We start from the raw sequence: 23,417 nt of genomic DNA on the forward strand, positions 1-23,417 counted from the left end.
GGTCTTACACGATTATATATTAACTCGTATTTAATTATGATTTTATTGTAACTTTCGTGAGACATACTAAATTAATTATTATGTTATCGGCTTACTCACGTATTGTTATGACGATTCCGCGACAATCGCCGCGTCGTGTGTCGCGGAATGCTGCTCATGAATATGAGCCTCTAGCATGGCTTGAAACTAGTCGAGTTCCTCGTCATAACAATACGTGAGTAAGCCGATAACATAATAATTAATTTCGTATTTAATTGTGTGCCTACAAAATAATTAAAAATTATTTTGTGTAATTTTTAATTAAAATTTAGTGTATCTCACAAAAGATATTATCTTTCGTGAGATACACTAGATATAATATAAACAAACATAATGTAAACAAACATGCATTGCTTAAAAGAGTACTTTAATAACTAAGCTATCGTGCGTGATATACGTTTCGTGGAAATCGTTTATGCAAAATATACATTTACAAAAGATGCTTGATGCTGAGGGCTTTTTATATGAAAATTGGACGTTCTACCAACTGCAATGACATATCATTTATTAAGTAAGTATATAAGTATTCGATGTCTAGATCACGTGAATATAAATTGTCATTACGGCAGAACGGTTCTAGAAATTGATGTGTTTTTTTATTGAGTGGAGATAGTTGAAAAGGTGTTGAATAACATAGTCTACTTGTTGTCTCTGTCTAAACCATATATATACATATTTCCTATAAAGGGTGGTGGAAGTTTTATGGATCATTTCGCAATATTCAAGGCATGTGGACTATTTGTAACCGACAAAAAAAATCGTCCAACCTCTTAAAAGAGCGCGAGCAAAGCCGCGAGCAGCTCGTCAAGGAATAAAATACGAGTATATTCGGTTAACCTGACCTAACCTTCGTATTTTTACTGTAACAGTTAGACATAATAATATGATATCACGGACTTATACGTTGATATTAGTGTTCTCTGTAAAACTAGTATATGATTTTGCTCTATTGTCAATAATTTCCACAGCGTGAGCAATATGAGGAGATATTCCCTTTGTTTGCCTTATGAAATGTAAGCTTATGTTCCTCAGGGGTAATGTAGAAATTGAATGGCAAAATAATTTTGCAAACCAGTCTGGTAGTTTCGAAGCCATTCGAATAAACAAAATACCAAATCTTTCCTGTCTATAATATTAATATATAATATAGTCGAGTCGAGTTTAGTGGAGTTCCTCTTTAAAGAGTTGCGCGAGTAAGCTGTTAACATAATAATTAATATTGATAAGTGGTGGAGAGCCATGTTTCGGCATGAATGCGCCGGCTCGACCGGAGTGATACCACGGCCTCACAGAGTGAAACAACTTGCGTTATTGGGTGAAGTTACCGGAGCCTCATTTATCCCCTACCCAAACTTCCCAATCCCCAATTTCCCAAAAACCTTTAAATTCACGAAAAATGGTTTTACAAACTTTAATGTCATTTTTAACCCCCGACGCAAAAAGAGGGGTGTTATTAAAGACCTATCCATAGACACCCATCACGGATATGTTAGCTGAAAAAAAAATTTTTTTTGAATCAGTTTCATGTATGGAAATTCGTATAGCGGTTACCTAAATACACCATCCTACAAAGTTTCAATTATGTAGGCCCAACAGTTTGGGAAATAAATGGCTGTGACATACGGATCATGCCAAAATAAATACAAATAGTTGTTGTCCAAGTTAATTCTTGTCAGACATCATATAAAACCTTTTACATCATTAATACGCTCCTCTAAAAATTAGGTCAAATTAATTAAAAATCACTTAAGTTTTGCACATGTAACGTAACACGTTGTATATTTACGTTAGTATATAATATTTAGTTACATATAGAACAACACGCCTTTTCTTCCCCAAGTGCACATTACGCACGCAATGCCCCTTTACAATGTACGCCCACTTTTCACCATTTGTGTTGTAAGTCCCATGTAATAGGGGGGGAGCTTATTTAGTTACATGTCACTGCAAAGGGTGCCAACTGAAAATCAGTGCTGGGTACTTTCGGTGCCCAGCTCATACTGAGGTGGCAACCCTTTTGGCTTGGGCACGTTGCCACCTTGTTTTTTTTTTCTTTTATCTGTTGTGTGTTTGTATGTGTTTTTTTTTTTTTCTATATAATTAAGTAGTGCATTTTTTTGTGTTTTTTAAATGTATTAATTAATTTTACCATTTTTTTTTTCTTCTATTTTGTGTTTTGTTTTGGTGCATCGTGCCCGGTGCCGAATAAATGATTTTTCTTTCTTTCTTTCTTTCTTTACATTTCTTTATTATATCCGGATTATCTTGTTTTAAATGGGCCCACCCGCCACAACCTCCCAAAACTCTCTGTAGTTCAACTGGAAGTAGGTACCGGATTATACTTGGTTCATTGCATCTACCATTGAACTGGTTTGTCTCTGCATCAACTAAAGATTTTCTTCATTTTAGAAAAATATTTCTCCACACTAGGATTTTCTCCTGTGTTGTGGGTCCGTTTACAAACATAATTTCATATACACGTGTGCCTTGCCCCGGATGAGGATCGAATCCGTTACAAGATGTGCGACAGCTGATTGCCCAGTCACCGTGCCATAAGTGCAGTTAATATTTGGCTTTTAGAGAATGTTCATTTAGCCTTGTCCATATTAAGGTAAATGTTTTAAAAGTAACTTGATGCACAATAAAATTGGAAGACATCGTACGATATTATTATGGTTTCATCTAAGATTACTTTGGTCACCACCATATTCTTGGGTCTGGAGTATCTTCGAACTCGTATATAGAGCAAGCATGCAATATTTGGTTCCTATAAGGTCTCACGTCAGTGAAAACAAAAATTGATTCCCCATTTCTGGTCAACATGAAACTGCCTATTCCATACACATTTGAACTTGATAACAAAACGGCACCAGACGGCAGCGCTGGACTACTAAAAAAATTTCTGACGCATATGAAGTAACCCCACTCTCGAGGTATCCAACTGTCGCAGTCCAAGATGTCGACCGGGTTAGGAAAGAAACTAACCTCGTGCATTCTTTTAGGTTCCTTTTTAAATTCGGTTTCATTAATAAAACCGAATCCAACGACTTCTATCAATAAATTGTCAAATATATCATCAAGTGGGTCGGCAAGCGGTAATCCTGGCACGCTCATATTCCAAAACCGCCACTGTGGACTGAATTTTAAATACACAGTATATGCATCAGGGTGCAAAAACTCCTTAGGTTCAGTTACTCTAAACACCATTAAATCGTGAAGTGGGGAAATCTTTTCTTCTTTGTTTACATAAAGCACATCAGCATCATCCGGTAAAGGCATTATTTGACGTCCACATTCAATCGTATCTACACGTGGTGCGACGTATGCATGTCCGTATTTTTTATTGTGCCAAAAATAATGCGGCGAAAGTATTATAGTTTTGTTAACAACTTCAGCATCTTGTAAATATTTTTTAAATGGATTAAATGAAGTGAGGACACGAGTTGAGCTAATGAAAACTCCTGTGGTTATAATTGTTTGTTCTCTATTCGAACCTGAGTAATTGTTTATATTAATTACAAAAAGTACGACATTAGAACATCTATGTAAGTAGGTCTGCTTGTGATATATAGGATGGATCCATGGATTTATTGCTTTTTTCCATCCCATTTTCGCGTAAAATGCTACTCTTGGGTCGTGCTTCACAATTGTTGTAAATGGAGGTAACACGTTTTTCGAGGGCCCCGCAACACAAGGCGGGTAGTGAAGTTCCTGGAGTATGACCAAGATTAAAATCAGGTTTACTACCAGCCTGAAACAAGAAAAACACTAGTTAGCTAGCTTACACCCAGATAGTGCCTGGGCCGGAGGATGAAGTAGTATGATATCTACGGGAACTTCTCAACGGTTGACAGTAGCTACCTGGTGCTTGAGCTTGAATAACTTATATTGATTTGCATCCATGTGGGCTATACGCAGCATACCGGGTCTGTATACTTTGCTTGGTACTATAAAAAAAGTAAAAAATAAAATTATAAAATTAGATTTAAACAAACCCGACTTCAAAAAAGCAAAAACTAATTATAATTAGTCATAAGTACTGATAGGTTACCCAGACCCACCCACACAAGAAGTCGGCGCCGCAAGCCCTATCAAAATATATGTATAGAGGTAACGGTCACACTTATACTGTGTGATAAAATTGTATATGCGAGTAGCATAATATAAGGAATCTATTAAGGCTGTAATTAACAATTTTGCTTGAAACTTGTGGCACCGACTTCTTACCTATCAGTGGGAGGGTTACTTATTAGTACATATGACTAATAATAATAGTTATTGTTTTGCTTTATAGAAGACAGTTTTTTTAAACGCAATTTTATAATTCTATTATATTACTAGCAAACCCGGCGAACTCCGTTTCGCCACCAGCGGTACCCCTGTTTTCCTGCTTGATTTTTCCTTAATTTTCTTTGCTATGAACCTCACGGAGCCCGAGACCTTTCCAACGAATGCAAAACCGTGGAAATTGGTTCGTGCATACCTGTAGTTATAGCGTCAGGAAGGAAAACCCATTTTTATATAATAGAGATAAGCAGTATAATTTATTACTTTTTTATTACTTTAATTACCGATATAATTTTACGATATTTGTAAGTCAGTAAATTAAGTATTTCTGACCTAATTTGCGTGATCCTTATTTCTTTATTCGGTTCACACTTTAGCGTTAATACTATTGTCACCGGGTCATCGCATGATGAGATCCCAGAAAAATTTAGGGTAACCCTCAAATTACAAGCACGTACAGTACCGTCAACGTAACTTGGCGCGTCTGAAGTTAGGCTTTGCGAACTTTCGCGCAGGTACATTCGTGAAGAAAACTATTACTGCAATATTATTTTTTATAAACCTAATGTACTAATCAAAATTTCCTAATCAGTGACGAAGTACAAATAAACCAAATATTAAATTAAACAAACTTAAACACTAAACAAAAACTAACAAAATACTTAAAAACTTAACAGTAAAAATTAACAACAGTAATAACTAAATATACGAAAAGTTTTGTAACCGACTGCACTCAAGACAGAGATAGTGACACTAACACAACGCCGATGCTAATGTGTGACAGAGACATATTACCGGATACCGAGTATTGCCGAATAAGCACGAAGATTCACGAAGTAACCAAAAAGGGATGACCAAGTCGCGTGCGCGAGGGTGTTGTTTAATCGATTTTCTTAAAATCGATTACGACGAAACACATTACTTATCACACAAAAATATATTTATTTTCAATGTTATATTGATGTTTTAATTGTTCTTAAACAGTCATTAAAATTGATATTCAAGTAAATCATAACTTTCAATTGAGAAAATACTTTCTTTTAGTTTTATTTTCATGTCGAAATATCGTTTAATAATGAAAAAATTAACTATATTTGTAAATCTTATTTCGTTTAATATATCATATAAAAAAAACAATAAACTCGAAAATACTTATTGCGCAGCCTTCTGCACGAAGTTTAGACGCGCCAAGTTACGTTGACGGTACTGTATTACTTACGTAATTACTTTCGAAATTTTATTATTAAAAACAAAGTCAGGTACACTTACATTATTCAAAGCCAATGAACTGAGCACTTGAAGTGGACTGAACTCACAACTGACAAGCTTGTCACCTTTAAATAGTCTCAAAAATTAAAAACAACTACTTGTTTGTTTGTTTTAAAATCAACAAACTTAGGTCTCACATTAACCACTGGCATTCTGTACTGGATCTGAAGTAAAACGCTAAATTTTTTACTATGATAATAATAATATGCTTTTGACCCGACTTATCAAAACAAGGAGGATCGCAATTCGTCTGTAAGTTTTTTTGTGTGTTTGTTGAGCAATTACGAGTACACCAACTTGTGTGGATTTTGATGATATTTTTTTATTATTATGTTATTATTATGTTATCGGCTTACTCACGTTTGACGGATTAGAGGAACTCATATTCATGAGCTGCATTCCGCGATATACGACGCGGCAATTGTTGCGCTACTACTGAGCCAACAAACAGTTACGTGAGTGTCTCACGAAAGTAATAATAAATTATTTTTTATAGTTGCGTAGCTTATACTTTCGAAGTGGTTATATTTCCACTGAGGGAATCTTTGAAAAATAATTCAGTCATCATTCCTATTCACACTGACTGCGCGGTAAGAGTTGAAATAAAAACGCCAGCGATAATTTAGTGAAAGTATTATTTCTGAATTAGAGAAGCTCGAACTATTTGTTTTTAGTCCACGATTGCAACACGCATGTATCATTTTTAGCGTCACGATTATCGTCTGAGGCTAGATCTCTGTATCATTTCATTTTTAAGTTTAAGGGCGGCTTAGCTGCTTCATTGTTGTGTGTATTGCATTTTATATACTACTAGCTACTTCCGCGCGGTTTCACCCGCTCTGCTCGGCTCCTATTGGTCGTAGCGTGATGTTTTATAGCCTATAGCCTTCCTCGATAAATGCACTATCCAACACAAAAATAATTATTCAATTCGGACCAGTAGTTCCGGAGATTAGCGCGTTCAAACAAACAAACAAACAAACTCTTCAGCTTTATAATATTAGTATAGATAATGGGGCTGTCGTCTTTCTATACGTAAAAAAGCCTTATAAAAAAATAAGATTAAAAAAATACATACATATTATCAGCTGAAAAAATGTAAGATGCAAATGAAACAAAAATGTAAATAACTAACGTAGTACTGTTAGTATTATTAACATTTTTAAAATTTCTACCATACATATAGCACGAATGTAATCAAAAACATCCTTATTTACGAAAAACTGTATTTGTTTTGGTATTGACAGGTTTCATGTGCAACGCGTAATTTTTCATCGGTTAGTTAGATCGCGCGAACATTTAGGAGAGTGGAAACTGGTGGGCTCCACCATTTACTTAATTAAATTGTCCGTCAGTGAGACTAGGTGATCGTTCCAAAGTATACTATCCTATGAAGAAGATCGAAAACGGGTCTCCATCGCTGCCCTTTTAAAAAAACATTTATTACAATCACTGGTGCATCAACGGTTATCTCCTGGGAACGCCTTCTGCCTCATCTATGGGATAAGGGGCGTTAGTCAAGTAAGTACAGTCACTGTCATATTTGTATTATTTTTATCCATTACTTGTATTGTAGGTAGTATTTATGAGAACTATGCAAATATTACAACGTCAATACTAATGGGACTATAAAGGGTGACTGGTAATTAATGAGGGATATTTAAACTCATAATTAGGTACAAAGTCGGTTAGAATCACTATATTCTATATGGCTTTGCCGTAGATAGTAACTATCTTTTAGTATCGTTTATTCTAAAAATAGACAAAATAGGCCGGTGATAAATTGTGGAAAATAGCGTCTAGTTGAAATATTTATTTTTAAAAAATAAAAGTCACGACCTTCAAAAAAATAACGTATTGCTTTTTAAAAGGCCGGCAACGCACCTGTGTCTTCTTGTGCTGCGGTGTGTACACCCGCAGCACAAGAGAGGTGCTGATAGATTACCATCATGGGACCCGTCTGCTGGAAAAATAAAAAAGTAAAACTCTATCACTATTACCGATCTAGGCCACATCTAGGTACACCGACCTGAACCTAAATAGTTTTGTTTTATTCCTATTTTACACAGTCATCCCAGTCATCGACAAGACAAGCGAAGAACGAATTAATTTTAATTACGTAACACAAATGTTTACTCAAAACTGGCAGCGCATCAAAGAGTTTGCCAATCTTTCGCCTCCAACATTAAAATATACCTACACAGATAGATTATCACAAATCTTGTTAAAACCGCCTAAACTAGACTTACCTTGAAATCCTTTTAACCCTAAAAATGTTTATAGATCGCTCGGAATAGAATCTAATAGCACTTTGACGTAGCAACGGGAAGGCAACATCACCCTGCTTACATTGTACCTAAAGAAAATACGAATTATACAATGTATACATTTCGGTGTTGGATTTCCTCCTTTTTACCCCCGAAGGGGTAGGTAGAGATGCACAATGTTCACCCACTTTTCACCATTTGTGTTATAAGTCCTATGTGATAGGGGGTGAACCTATTGCCATACACTGGGCACATTTTCAGACTCCGTGCTACTACTGAGAAGTTTTCGAAAAACTCAAAATAGCCCAGTAATACTTTGCCCGAACCGGGAATCGAACCCAAAACTCCCTGTCCGGCAGTCGCACTTGCGACCACTCGACCAACGAGGCAGTCACAACAAAATCACATAAAAATAAAGAAATTCCAAGAATTTTCTCCCAGTCAAAGCTTAAATACTGAAGGCTGGGTTGTGAATAAGGTAGCGTGATAACACACACTCATATGTCCGTACTACATGTCCTTGACATACTTATGTCATATATGTATGTTGTATTTATGCTATGTAAATGAATCTAGACGGAAAAGCAATTTGCAAAATGTTTTTGTTAGGTAATAGCAGACCAGCTCTAGCTTATGTTGTGACTTTGGGTTCCCTCTATCTGGCAGAATTTTAATGCTCCGAAATTTGTTTGGCATAACACACCTGGCAGAATCTTCTTTAAACGAATATACATATGGCATAAAAATTGTTTAATATAATTATTGTTTTGCCGAATGTTTATATGTCCGAATTTACAAAGGCATACTTTTAAGATGGTAGAATTTTATTTGGCATAATTACGTTTGGCAAAGCTTAATTTTGCATAATTTTGTTTCACATAACGTTTATTTAGAGCGACGATTGTTTGGCATAATTTCACTTGGCATATTAAGAAGATGGTTGACTAAAAGTTAGTGAAGTGACAGAACCGAATCGCTGCAAAACCGACTGCACGTAGTCTTGTCTGCCCTACCCCTAGAGTGCAATTTAAAATCGCGTAGGCGCGGAGGGGCGAGGCGGCCCGCGGGCTGAGGAGCAGGCGGCTATGAGCGAGCCGCCGCTGCCGAGGCTGGCCGGCGAAGCCGGCCAACAAGCCGAAGCTGCGGTGGTGAGCGAAAGCCGTATGCGACGATTAGCGCGCGTGGGGCCACCGGAGCCCCGCAGCGCCGGAGCCGTGACGGAAACCATGCTTGCTTGCATGCTGTTTGCTTGCTGCATGCTTGCATGCTTGCTTGCATGCTGCATGCTTGCTTGCATGCTGCATGCTTGCTGCTTGCTTGCTTGCTTGCACGCTGCATGCTTGTTTGCTTGCTTGTTGCAAGCCTGCTTGCATGCTGCATGCTTGCGTGATAGATGAGTCTTTCAATTATTATGGATATTAAAAGTATGCCAAAAGACGATTCTAACTGTGAACATTCTGAGATATAATGGTTCTACTTTTTAATTATTATGGTTATGAAATTTATGCCAAAAGACGATTCTGACAGTGAACATTCTGCAATATGATGGTTCTACCTTTCAATTATTATGCGTATCAATTTATGCCTAAAGATGATTCTGACTTACAAAATTATGCGTATTTAATGTATTGCAAATGATGGTATACCAAATGATTTTCTGCGAAATGAAGTTTCTGCCATGCGTTGTTATGCAAAATAAAATTATGACCAAAAAAATTCTACTAATAAAGGTAGACCCATAAGTAAGTATATATTTTCGACATTAACCGACTTACGGTACCAATGTTTTTAATATAAACGTTTTTTTTTTCTAGAATCTTCTCGTATACCGTGGGCACACATGACAGCCAGACCCGAAACAACAATTTGTGGATCACACAAAGAGTTGCTCCGTGAGGTAACCGGACCCGCTACACGTTGCACGGCAGCCGTTTGCCCAGCCACCGGACCAACCGTGCTATCTACGTGCTGTCCCGTGTGATTGACACACATTATACTACGGATTGACTGAGAAACATTCAAACAAACCTTCCTCAATTAATAATACATATTAGTGTGACAACTTATTTATATAATCAACCAAGAACACATCATCATCATCATCAGCCGAGAGACGTCCACTGGTGAACAAAGGCCTCCCCCCTAGTCCTCCACGTAAAACGATAAGCCGCCACCTGCATCCACTGGCTCCCCGCGACTCTGACGTTGTCGTCGGTCCACCTAGTGGGAGGTCTGCCCACGTTACGTCTTCCGGTCCTCAGTTCAGCGGCCATCAGTCGTCCGAGCGATGTGGTCTGCCCATTGCCATGTCCTATCATCGGGTTGGCATTACATGTACTTTCCAACGACCATAAGGTCCATTACAAGTTAATGTCTCTCGAACTCCAGTACCGCACATAGTTCTACGCTAAACACTTCAAATACCCAGCTATTACTTGGCTAATTAATTTATTTCCTAACGATCTCGGTGAAGTATGACCGAAGTTGCCAGCCCTTTAACTAGGGCTGTGAATAACTTGTATTCAAGATTTATTTTCTAAAGAATGTAGAGCCAATAGGGTAGATGACTAATTTATATTTTAATGTCCGTCTTGTAGATTATTTTAAAACATCAGACAGGTATTTTTTATTTTCTTACGGAAACAAATACTTTCGAAGATATATTAATTTGAAATGTCGCGTGACGTCACTTCTAGGCCGTTTTATACGTAGAAGTTATATAAGTATAGTTATACTATATGACAAAATAAAAAATACGTGTCTAATATTTTTTCATTACCAGTCCACGTGTTCAGTACCACCGTCAGTCAGATGGACTAAAGAGATTTCTAATCTTCGTACCCTGTCATCTTCCCCATGTTGGAAGTATGATCTTAAAATATTCCTATTAAAGTATGGTTCTACTTATTTTTAGGATATTTGTTTTTATTTTAAGAAGGTCCCGTACACAGAGAACATTTTTTATGTTCTTAAGTAAAAGTCAGTGAAACATCATGGAACTATGTAGTAAAATTTAATTTAAAATGTTTTTAAATGCTTTGTTGTTAATTTAAAATGTTAGGGAGATTATTTAGACAACCTTTTTTCAGTGTGTGTTACTTATTATATTTATATATGTACATAGTTTAAGCAATCGAAACAATGTAACCATGAATTGTATTGTGAATCTGATTGAAAAAGAGTAACCTATGGAGTTTCTTGCTCGTTCTTCTCCATAGGAATCTACACTTTGAAACGAGCAAATAGCTTCACTAGAGGACTGACTGACAGACTGACGTTATTAATATTATCATATTCGCTGTGACGTTCAAAAGTGCCTTCCTGGTCTAATTGAAATAAATAATTTTGACTTTGACTTTGACTTTGACTTTGACTATAGCTGTCTATAATGACTGATATTTGTGGCGAAACAAACGCGAACATGGCGCGACGTTGCCAACCTTTGTTTTTATAATGTTTGTACTTAATTTACCTACCTTACCTTAATTTCTTAATTTTTTAAATTGTTTTTTTTTATACTTATTGCTTGAACGGTCTAAAAATAATGTTGAGCCTACCTTTAATTTAAGAGCATACACTAACTGTTGTTTCCCATATTTTTAAGATTGTCTGTATGTATCTTAGTTGGTAAGCCTTAATAAATAAATAAATAAATAAAACCTTATAACTAGGGTATTCAAGACATATCGTTTCCTCCTGCAATCTGGAGGCTTAGTACGAGTTTGCTTTACGTTGAACGTAAACTAAACTAAAACGCATTAGGCGCTAATCGGTATTGGCCAGCTCCAATGAAACAACCAATCAGAGCACCGTCCGCGCTTTCGTTTCGACCTCGTTCGACGTAAACAAACTGTTGCTAAGAGTACAGTACTCTTAGCGCGTTTGGCGCTCTTATTGGTTAGTCCAGTGGAGCCGGCCAATCAGAGCGCCGAACGCGCTTTCGTGTAAAACAAACTCGTACTAAGGGTACAGAGCGCTGAACGTGGTCACATTTCCATCCCGTTGAACGAAAAACAAACTCATAATAAGCCCTCTGTCAGACACGTAGTTCGAATTTTGTTACTAACACCTTTTGAAGTACGGTTATTAAGAAGTATTTGGTAATATTTTATAATCTAGAACAGGCTGTGTATGTTTCAGTGGCTTTTCATGTTTCCTCATTTATTACCGAACAAGTTATTAAGTTCCTCACCCCCTATTACATAGGATGTATACCACAAATAGTGAAAAGTGGGTATACATTGTATAGCGGCATTCATCGTAATGTGCACCTCTGCCTACCACTTCATAAAAGGATAAAAGGCGTGGCGATGCATTTTTAAGTTTCGAGAAAGAAAATTACACACTGAGTATTAGTAATGAATATTAAGTGCCTATTTTATAGTGTTTCAGATATTTACCAATTAAAAAAAAAAAGATAGCGAGTTCTAATCTATCAGTTGGTGTGTATTCTTTCAATACTAATAATAATATATTTTTGATTTTTATTTTTTGTTGTTTGTTTTTAGTTTTTAATTATTTTTTAATGGTAGTTTTTTTATAACATATTTTTTATACAGGAGAAAATCCTAGTGTGGGGCAACGATTAAAAAAAACTAAGTTTCTAAGATATCAAATGAAAAAATATCCCTTAAGAAGTATAGACGATTCCAAGTGAAGGAATAAAAAATATAACTAATATTGACTGTACGGTTGACGCGCATTATGTAGCGGATTCGATTCCGTACGGAGCAAGTCTTTGTCTTTGTGTGAGCCACAAATTGTTGTTTCGGGTTTGGGTATGAAGTGTATGTGAACTTGTATGATTGTAAACGCACCCACGATACAGAAGAAAATCCTAGTGTGGGGCAAAATAAATACTCGTATGGAAACGCCCGCTCACAGTCAACGACCGACAATACGTTTAGTGTAAACGATACCTTGGAGTTAGCGAAATTGACTCTGTGGCGGTAACGACTCGCCCGCGGCTTGCCGGTAAACTACTTCAATTACAAACAAATTAGCATCGCTAACTGTAGGGCTGCCTCTAATTTGAGGCGTAGACACATTGCGTTACCATAGTTAGGGTAGGTATTACGTTCTAATGTGACGTCACGCTTTGTAATACCCGAAAGACAATCATTCACTAACTGCAAAATAATAAGGCATTTATTTCTGACCAAGTCCATCGAGTGTTAATGCTACAAAAGAATTACTTACAAACTATTGTTAGTACTGATCACCCTTCTTTCAAAGTATTTGAGTATTGGATTATGTGTCACATGTAATTTTAAATACTTATATGTACCCGTCGTACTAGTCGGTATAGGTATTACATAACATAACATATTATCGTCACCCCCTTGAATACATGAAAATGCAGTACGTATAACGTGTGCATTTTCAACAGGTATATCACTGACTTTTCACCATCTAACCAACAATAGAATTGCACAAAATTTCCGTTCCTCTTTAGTGGATAGCTCTGGCGGCTAGACAGCCTAATTAAGGTTTATGTATTTTAAATTGATTTATCCTCAGTATCTTCGCCACGCCTCCATCGATGTGCCCTATGCCTTACAGGCCTACTCAAGAAGAATCTTCTATATTCATACATATACCATGAATGTGAAGCCGCATGAGGAAAAAAGCTAGTTTTTTATGCAAAAGTATATCCGCGAGTGATAATAAATCGGCAATGTTTTACATAGAAACGTTTCTGTCGTATTCACATTCGGTTGTATAGCGGTTGTGGTGTCTCAATCACTTAGCGTACTCGATCGATTCGTTCCCCAGGGCGGTGGAAATGGATCAGACGCAGTATACAATAGCGTTCCTTGAAAAGCCTGAAAACCTTGTTTTTTACAAGTATAAAGCGAAAATATATAGTGTTAGGTCGATTAAAACGTATTCATTGGATTTTGGGTGTGTTTAAATTGAATTCAGATCTTTAATTGCACTAAAAACAAAGATACATAGGTATCTACTGATTTTGTTTTTAGGAACTTTCTAAAAAATATTCAGAAGTTAGGTTACGCTAAGGTCTGGAATAATACGTAGGCTACTTTTTACCGTGGGCAAAAGTAGCCTAAGATGTATTATTCTGCTTTAGCTATTAGCCATGGGGACGCGGGTGAAGCAGCTGACAGAAGTAATATTAATAATAATATACATAGGTCTGAAACCTTAGTAGCGTATATGTACAAGTACATAGATATTGCATGAAATCAGTGAGCATAGCCTTTGAAAAAGGGCCAATAACAAAATCCTTTAGAAGTGCGGAATTAATCCCGGGACCCTTTGTGAAGTTTTCGGGACGCCGCGCCGGCAAAACTCAGAAATTAGATTTAGCTCAAATTAGACTCCGCCAAAGTAAATATAATTTCAAGTACGATCATCTACATAGGGTGTCCGAAAACTCAACGATATATGTATAAGTTTTTAAATTGACATCGTCACTAGTAATACCATTAGAACTTAAAACGGGATATTTACCATGTTTATTAGTTTTTGTGCGTTTCCGATATTTCGGCACTGTTGCAAGCGCCATGATCACGGATGAACTGTGTTCACCCAATTTTTTTTTTTTTTTTTTTTAAAAACGTTGCCCCACTTTAGGATTTTCTCCTGTGTCGTGGGTGCGTTTACAAACATACAAGTTCACATACACATGACACCCAGACCCGAAACAACAATTTGTGGATCACACAAAGAGTTGCTCCGTGCGGGAATCGAACCCGCTACCCGTTGTGCGGCAGCCAGTTGCCCAGCCACCGCACCAACCGTGCAGTCAAATTATAAATATGGTAAAAATCCCGTTTTAAGTTCTAATGACTCAACGATATAATTAAAACCCGGTGATGGTACCTTCTTACTTTATCATCCCACTATAACCGCACTTGTGGCCATAGAACTTAAAGGCAATCACATAAAAATACGCAAATTTTTCCTTCCTTATTAAGGCTACACATCAAACTATACAAAACCAGTTAGTCATGATCCCGCTTTGTTCGCTTGTCCACGCAACCAACGGTCAATTTATACTGGTTTTTGTATTAGTATTATCAATATGTGAGTAAGCCGTGTATGAAACAACATCATTATTCAGCAAGTGGTCCAGCCGCTCTTACGTGCACATAAAATAAATTAAAAAAGTAATTATTGTTTTTCCAAATAACACATTATTTTCAAAGCTTAGTTGAAAATTAATGAAAATAGATCTTTGTGTATTAACATCTTAATATGAAGCTGTTGGCCGTTTTGTTGCTCGTGGTGGTACTGTTGTCTGCGCTGGCGCATGCCGTGCCTATAATACCGTTCAAGCCAGCGGAATGCCCGTACGGATACAAGCATGATTCCAATGGAAAATGTTATTGTCACAGGTAATATAAGAAAAAACGAGACCCACAATACAAATGTAATCTGTGTCGTGAGTTAACATAAAAAATAAATTACATGATATATAGTAACCAGTTGTTCCTTGCGGGAACCGGTCAGTTGTCCAGCCACTGCGCTAATCGTAGACTATCTGTTGTATGTATGTACTATTGATGCATGCAAATTAACTGAGCCAATAATTCGTACTTATTTTTTAGTCAATAATTTCTTTTTCTTCTCCTCTCCTCAAATAACATCTTCTGATTTGTTTAATTGCTGAATCCAAGACAGTCATTCATTTCCCTGGGACGCGCCGGATTTCAGTGTTCCGGTGTTTTCATGGTTGAATCTACTGTAAATCCTGGCTTACAGGAGTTGCAGCGGTATGGGAGGTTGTGGCGGACTTGTCTTTGTACTTATATTTTAAAGTGGAAAATATATATATTTGCTTGTCATTCTTTTTTTATGGTATAAACCGGTAAATGAACAGACGGTTCACCTGATGGTAAGTAATCGCCGCCGCCCATTGAAACACCAGAGGTGTTACAATTGCGTTGCCGGCCTTTTGGGGGTTAGGAATTTTAGGCGTTCTTCTACGTTGCAATACAACCAAGCATTTTCATACTATGCCTTCCCTGCAAAATATTTCAATGGATTATGACTTATTAGCTTCTGCTAGCGGCATCATCACCCGCTTTCTCGTGGGATTAAAAGTAGCCCTAATAGTTATTCCAAACAATAATCTTCGTTATTCCAAATTTCATCTCGATCCCTTCAGCTATTTTAAAGTTAAGGAATAACAAACAAACATACAAACATTCGCATTTATACTAATACAATGATGTGTTTTCTTTTACATTTCAGACCCGACATTTGCGGCGGATCCAAATGAAAAACAACGCAAACGGAATACGAAATGTTTTTTAATTAAAAAACTTTTTTGATACAACGTTTTGTATTATTTACTTGTTATCTATTAACTAATTACACACATACATATTACTGCATTACATTTATTATTATTGATGAATCTGAAATTCTATTCAAAAGGAAATATGTCCCGATGTAATATTATATGCAATATTTATTCACCATTATACTGGGCATTAGTATTCATCCTCATACATTACTATCTAATAAATGGTTGGTCTTGCAGTCTTGAATTGCAATTTACTATCTATTAAATAAATATACATCTACCTAATAGAACAGGTTTAACAATAAACACTTTTTTTTTGAGAGGGGAAAATCATCCAATGTCTTCTCCCGCCTTGGGCCAGGCGGGAGGGAGTGTCAGACTCTTAGCGACTAAAAACCACCCCGTTCCTACTCCTGCTTTTCCCACAATAAACACTAGAAATGTCATCAAAGTAATATTCTCACCTACATATATCTAGGTAGAATAATAAAATAATGTACCTAACATAACTACAACTAGTTAAAAATGGATGTATAAGAAGTTGTCAATTGGACAATATATTTGAAACCTTTATTTATTTATGAAGAGTTATGAATAAAAACAGGCCATTCTAGAATCGGCTCCGTACGCAGCGCGCTAACAATGTATATGGCGAGCGAACTACCGGTTATGTTGTACCGAGACTTATTAACAATACAGGGTGTCCCTGAAGTCGACGTCCAACAGGCACCAGACGATCGGCAAGGTTCCAACTGTTATCAGAAAAATATAAAAAAAAATCTATGTCTTACAGTTTTTAAATTACAGTGACTTATGTGTTATCCACGAAAAAGTACACCCTGTGCCAGTCTTTTGACTCTTGTTGCTACAAATCTTTATTTTTTCGTCTGCAGTCTTACTTACATTATCCTGAATAGTGCTCCAGTAATATGGAATAATATAAAATCGCACTGCTACTGGCGATTCGAGCTACGCGCCCATCGCGCCCTCTGCCTGGAATCGCGCGTACTATCCGGCGCGCGCGACGATGTTGGCTCGTTAGACTCGCTCGCCGGCGGCTGCGCAGGTGTTGGGTTCGATTCTCGGGCGCGATGGGCGCGTAGCTCGAATCGCCAGTAGCAGTGCGACAATCGCCGCGTCGTGTGTCGCGTAATGCTGCTCATGAATATGAGCCTCTAGCATGGCTTGAAACTAGTCGAGTTCCTCGTCAAAACACTACGTGAGTAAGCCGATAACGTAATAATTAATTTAGTATGTCTCACGAAGGTATTACTAGTGACGATGTCAATTTAAAAACTTATACTCGTACATATATCGTTGAGTTTTCGGACAGCCTATGTAGATGATCGTACTTGAAATTATATTTACTTTGGCGGAGTCTAATTTGAGCTAAATCTAATTTCTGAGTTTTGCCGGCGCGGCGTCCCGAAAACTTCACAAAGGGTCCCGGGATTAATTCCGCACTTCTAAAGGATTTTGTTATTGGCCCTTTTTCAAAGGCTATGCTCACTGATTTCATGCAATATCTATGTACTTGTACATATACGCTACTAAGGTTTCAGACCTATGTATATTATTATTAATATTACTTCTGTCAGCTGCTTCACCCGCGTCCCCATGGCGAATAATACATCTTAGGCTACTTTTGCCCACGATAAAAAGTAGCCTACGTATTATTCCAGACCTTATCCTAACCTAACTTCTGAATATTTTAAAAACATAAGTTCCTAAAAACAAAATCAGTACCGTACCTATGTATCTTTGTTTTTAGTGTAATTAAAGATCTGAATTCAATTTAAACACACCCAAAATCCAATGAATACATTTTAATCGACCTAACACTATATATTTTCGCTTTATACTTGTAAAAAACAAAGGTTTTCAGGCTTTTCAAGGAACGCTATTGTATACTGCGTCTGATCCATTTCCACCGCCCTGGGGAACGAATCGATCGAGTACGCTAAGTGATTGAGACACCACAACCGCTATACAACCGAATGTGAATACGACAGAAACGTTTCTATGTAAAACATTGCCGATTTAATATCACTCGCGGATATACTTTTGCATAAAAAACTAGCTTTTTTGCTCATGCGGTTTCACATTTGTGGTATATGTATAAATATAGAAGATTCTTCTTGAGTAAGCCTGTAAGGCATAGGGCACATCGATGGAGGCGCGGCGAAGATACTGAGGATAAATCAATTTAAAATGCATAAACCTTAATTAGGCTGTCTAGCCGCCAGAGCTGTCCACTAAAGAGGAACGGAAATTTTGTGCAATTCTATTGTTGGTTAGATGGTGAAAAGTCAGTGATATACTTACCTGTTGAAAATGCACACGTTATACGTACTGCACTTCATGTATTCAAGGGGGTTACGATAATATGTTATGTTATGTAATACCTATACCGACTAGTACGACGGGTACATATAAGTATTTAAAATTACATGTGACACACAATCCAATACTCAAATATTTCGAAAGAAGGGTGATCAGTACTAACAATAGTTTGTAAGTAATTCTTTTGTAGCATTAACACTCGATGGACTTGGTCAGAAATAAATGCCTTATTATTTTGCCATAGTTAGTGAATGATTGTCTTTCGGGTTTTACAAAGCGTGACGTCATATTAGAACGTAATACCTACCCTAACTAGGTAACGTAATGAGTCTGCGGCTCAAATTAGAGGCAGCCCTACAGTTAGCGATGCTAATTTGTTTGTAATTGAAGTAGTTTACCGGCAAGCCGCGGGCGAGTCGTTACCGCCACAGAGTCAATTTCGCTAATTCCAAGGTATCGTTCATACTAAACGTATTGTCTGTCGTTGACTGTGAGCGTGCGCTTCCATATTTATTTTACCTTAAAAAAAATATTGCCCCACACTAGCCCAAACCCGAAACAACAATTTGTGGCCCACACAAAGAGTTGCTCCGTACGGGAATCGAACCCGCTACATTTTCTCCTGTATAAAAAATGTGATATAAAAAAAACTGCGATCAAAAAATAATTAAAAACTAAAAACAAACAACAAAAAATAAAAATCAAAAATATATTATTATTAGTATTGAAGAAAACACACCAACTGATAGATTAGAACTCGGTACCATGGTATCTTTTTTTTTAATTGGTAAATATCTGAAACACTATAAAATAGGCACTAATATTCATTGCTAATACTCTGTGTGTAATTTTCTTTCTCGAAACTTAAAAGTGCAACGTCACGCCTTTTATCCTTTTATGAAGTGGTAGGCAGAGGTGCACATTACGACGAATGCCGCTATACAATGTATACCCACTTTTCACCATTTGTGGTATACGTCCTATGTAATAGGGGATGAGGAACTTAATAACTTGTTCGGTAATAAATGAGGAAACATGAAAAGCCACTGAAACATACACAGCCTGTTCTAGATTATAAAATATTACCAAATACTTCTTAATAACCGTACTTCAAAAGGTGTTAGTAGCAAAATTCGAACTACGTGTCTAACAGAGGGCTTATTATGAGTTTGTTTTTCGTTCAACGGGATGGAAATGTGACCACGTTCAGCGCTCTGTACCCTTAGTACGAGTTTGTTTTACACGAAAGCGCGTTCGGCGCTCTGATTGGCCGGCTCCACTGGACTAACCAATAAGAGCGCCAAACGCGCTAAGAGTACTGTACTCTTAGCAACAGTTTGTTTACGTCGAACGAGGTCGAAACGAAAGCGCGGACGGTGCTCTGATTGGTTGTTTCATTGGAGCTGGCCAATACTGATTAGCACCTAATGCGTTTTAGTTTAGTTTACGTTCAACGTAAAGCAAACTCGTACTAAGCCCCCAGATTGCAGGAGAAAACGATATGTGCTGAATACCCTAGTTCTAAGGTTGGCAACGTCGCGACATGTTCGCGTTTGCTTCGCCACAAATATCAGTCATTATAGACAGCTATAAATATAATAATTAATAAGTAACACACACTGAAAAAAGGTTGTCTAAATAATCTCTCTAACATTTTAAATTAACAACAAAACATTAAAAACATTTTAAATTAAATTTTACTACATAGTTCCATGATGTTTTACTGACTTTTACTTAAGAACATAAAAAATGTTCTCTGTGTACGGGACCTTCTTAAAATAAAAACAAATATATAATATATAAAAATAAAAACTAAATACCAGCTGGATCCGCTCGAACACATTGAAAGGCGTGCCAAGAAGCTCATCAATGATGATGCGCTTGTGGAGGCCCGGCTTCAAAGCCTTGAACACAGGCGCAAGGTCGCAAGCCTTTCCGTTTTTTACCGGATACATTTCAGAGAGTGTGCGGGGGAATTGCACAACTTGATTACTCCTAGTCCTTTCCATCATCGAACCACAAGACAATCGGCGAGGCGTCACCGCTTCATGGTAGATATCCCACCCACACGCACGAAGCGCTTCGCTTCAAGCTTCCTTGTGCGAACTGCTAAGGAGTGGAACTCCTTGCCGGAGTCTGTGTTTCCTGATGAGTATAACCTGGGTGTCTTCAAAGCCCGAGTGAATAGGTTGTTATGGGCCGACGTACTCCACCGTATGCCGCATCATCACTTACCATCAGGCGAGATAGCGGCCAAATGTCGGCCCATTTAACATAAAAAAATAAATAAAAACAAATATCCTGAAAATAAGTAGAACCTTACTTTAATAGGAATATTTTAAGATCATACTTCCAACATGGGGAAGATGACAGGGTACGAAGATTAGAAATCTATTTAGTCCATCTGACTGACGGTGGTTCAGTACCACCGTCACACGTGGACTGGTAATGAAAAAATATTAGACACGTATTTTTTATTTTGTCATATAGTATAACTATACTTATATAACTTCTACGTATAAAACGGCCTAGAAGTGACGTCACGCGACATTTCAAATTAATATATCTTCGAAAGTATTTGTTTCCGTAAGAAAATAAAAAATACCTGTCTGATGTTTTAAAATAATCTACAAGACGGACATTAAAATATAAATTAGTCATCTACCCTATTGTCTCTACATTCTTTACAATAAAGAAGAGAAAATAAATCTTGAATACAAGTTACTCACAGCCCTAGTTAAAGGGCTGGCAACTTCGGTCATACTTCACCGAGGTATCGTTAGGAAATAAATTAATTAGCCAAGTAATAGCTGGGTATTTGAAGTGTTTTAGTGTAGAACTATGTGCGGTACTGGAGTTCGAGATACATTAACTTGTAATGGACCTTATGGTCGTTGGAAAGTACATGTAATGCCAACCCGATGATAGGACATGGCAATGGGCAGACCACATCGCTCGGACGACTGATGGCCGCTGAACTGAGGACCGGAAGACGTAACGTGGGCAGACCTCCCACTAGGTGGACCGACGACATCGTCAGAGTCGCGGGGAGCCAGTGGATGCAGGTGGCGGCTTGTCGTTCTACGTGGAGGACTAAGGGGGAGGCCTTTGTTCACCAGTGGACGTCTCTCGGCTGATGATGATGATGATGTGTTCTTGGTTGATTATATAAATAAGTTGTCACACTAATATGTATTATTAATTGAGGAAGGTTTGTTTGAATGTTTCTCAGTCAATCCGTAGTATAATGTGTGTCAATCACACGGGACAGCACGTAGATAGCACGGTTGGTCCGGTGGCTGGGCAAACGGCTGCCGTGCAACGTGTAGCGGGTCCGATTACCTCACGGAGCAACTCTTTGTGTGATCCACAAATTGTTGTTTCGGGTCTGGCTGTCATGTGTACCCACGGTATACGAGAAGACTCTAGAAAAAAAAACGGTTATTTTAAAACATTGGTACCGTAAGTCGGTTAATGTCAAAAATATATACTGACTTATATGTAAAATATTCACATATTATATGTATAACTTTCCATTTTAACTTCAATTCTTATTCATAGACAAAGTCACAACATAAGCTAGAGCTGGTCTGCTATTACCTAACAAAAACATTTTGCAAATTGCTTTTCCGTCTAGATTCATTTACATAGCATATATACATAAGTATAGGACATGTAGTACGGACATATGAGTGTGTGTTATCAACCTTATTCACAACCCAGCCTTTATTTAAGCTTTGACTAGGAGTGAATTTCTTTATTTTTTGCCAAGGAAGGGTTATGTTTTTCGCGCGACTTGTATGTATGAGCCTAATATTCTTTATTACCTCATTTCTTCGCTTGATGGGTCGTAGTTGGTCGTCTTAATTACCCAAGTGTTCTTAGATATGTGACGTAAAACAAAAGCAACATGGCGGCCGTGAGGCGCCCGTAAAAAAAAAATTTTTTTTATTTGCTACAATATGGGTATCAAATTAAAGAGCTCATCATGAGGATTCAAAATGGTATATCACTGACATATTACTATGTGCAATTATGTTCTTTATTATCCAAACAAACTCGTATAAGTACTACGCGACGCGATTGACTAGCGGTGTCTGAACTTAAAAGTGAAAAGTGATAATAAAAGTACGTTTTCAGTAAATTATTTACAATGAATTTATTTATAAATAAAAAATTTCTGAACAGTAGGTAGCGTTTACGAAGTCTGGAACTGTGCCCGGTCTAAAATAGAAATGGCAATAGGTTCATCTTCCTATGTAGAAAATTTACATGATTAATACTATTATCTAATTCCTTTACTCTCTTTGGACTTAAAATAACAAATTGGTGAAAAGTGGGTGTACAGCCGTATTATAACTAACTAAAAAGTGTTAAATAAAAATAAATAAATTTAAAAAACTTTAAAAAACCCTAAATAAAAAACACTTTAAATACGTGCCGTAATGTGCATCTCTGCCTACCCCTTCGGGGGTAAAAAGGAGGAAATCCAACACAGAAATGTATACATTGTATAATTCGTATTTTCTTTAGGTACAATGTAAGCAGGGTGAAGTTGCCTTCCCGTTGCTACGTCAAAGTGCTATTAGATTCTATTCCGAGCGATCTATAAACATTTTCGGGGTTAAAAGGATTTCAAGGTAAGTCTAGTTTAGGCGGTTTTAACAAGATTTGTGATAATCTATCTGTGTAGGTATATTTTAATGTTGGAGGCGAAAGATTGGCAAACTCTTTGATGCGCTGCCAGTTTTGAGTAAACATTTGTGTTACGTAATTAAAATTAATTCGTTCTTCGCTTGTCTTGTCGATGACTGTGTAAAATAGGAATAAAACAAAACTATTTAGGTTCAGGTCGGTGTACCTAGATGTGGCCTAGATCGGTAATAGTGATAGAGTTTTACTTTTTTATTTTTTCAGCAGACGGGTCCCATGATGGT

The 23,417-nt window shown here is 37.2% G+C and overlaps 2 protein-coding genes across 2 annotated transcripts in view; one reads left to right on the forward strand and one right to left on the reverse strand.

Annotated features, from left to right (window-relative positions):
- Positions 1-23,417, forward strand: part of LOC118268878 (troponin C-like) — a 266,651-nt gene that overhangs the window by 203,253 nt on the left and 39,981 nt on the right. The window lies entirely within an intron of this gene.
- Positions 1,985-5,633, reverse strand: LOC118268875 (uncharacterized). Its single transcript, XM_035583654.2, has 2 exons — positions 5,596-5,633; positions 1,985-3,790 (listed from the first exon to the last, which is right to left on the reverse strand). Coding segments are annotated over exons 1-2 (1,056 nt in total). The 5' UTR covers positions 5,598-5,633; the 3' UTR covers positions 1,985-2,736.

This window comes from Spodoptera frugiperda, chromosome 2 (genome assembly GCF_023101765.2).
Source record: "Spodoptera frugiperda isolate SF20-4 chromosome 2, AGI-APGP_CSIRO_Sfru_2.0, whole genome shotgun sequence".
NCBI lineage: Eukaryota > Metazoa > Arthropoda > Insecta > Lepidoptera > Noctuidae > Spodoptera > Spodoptera frugiperda.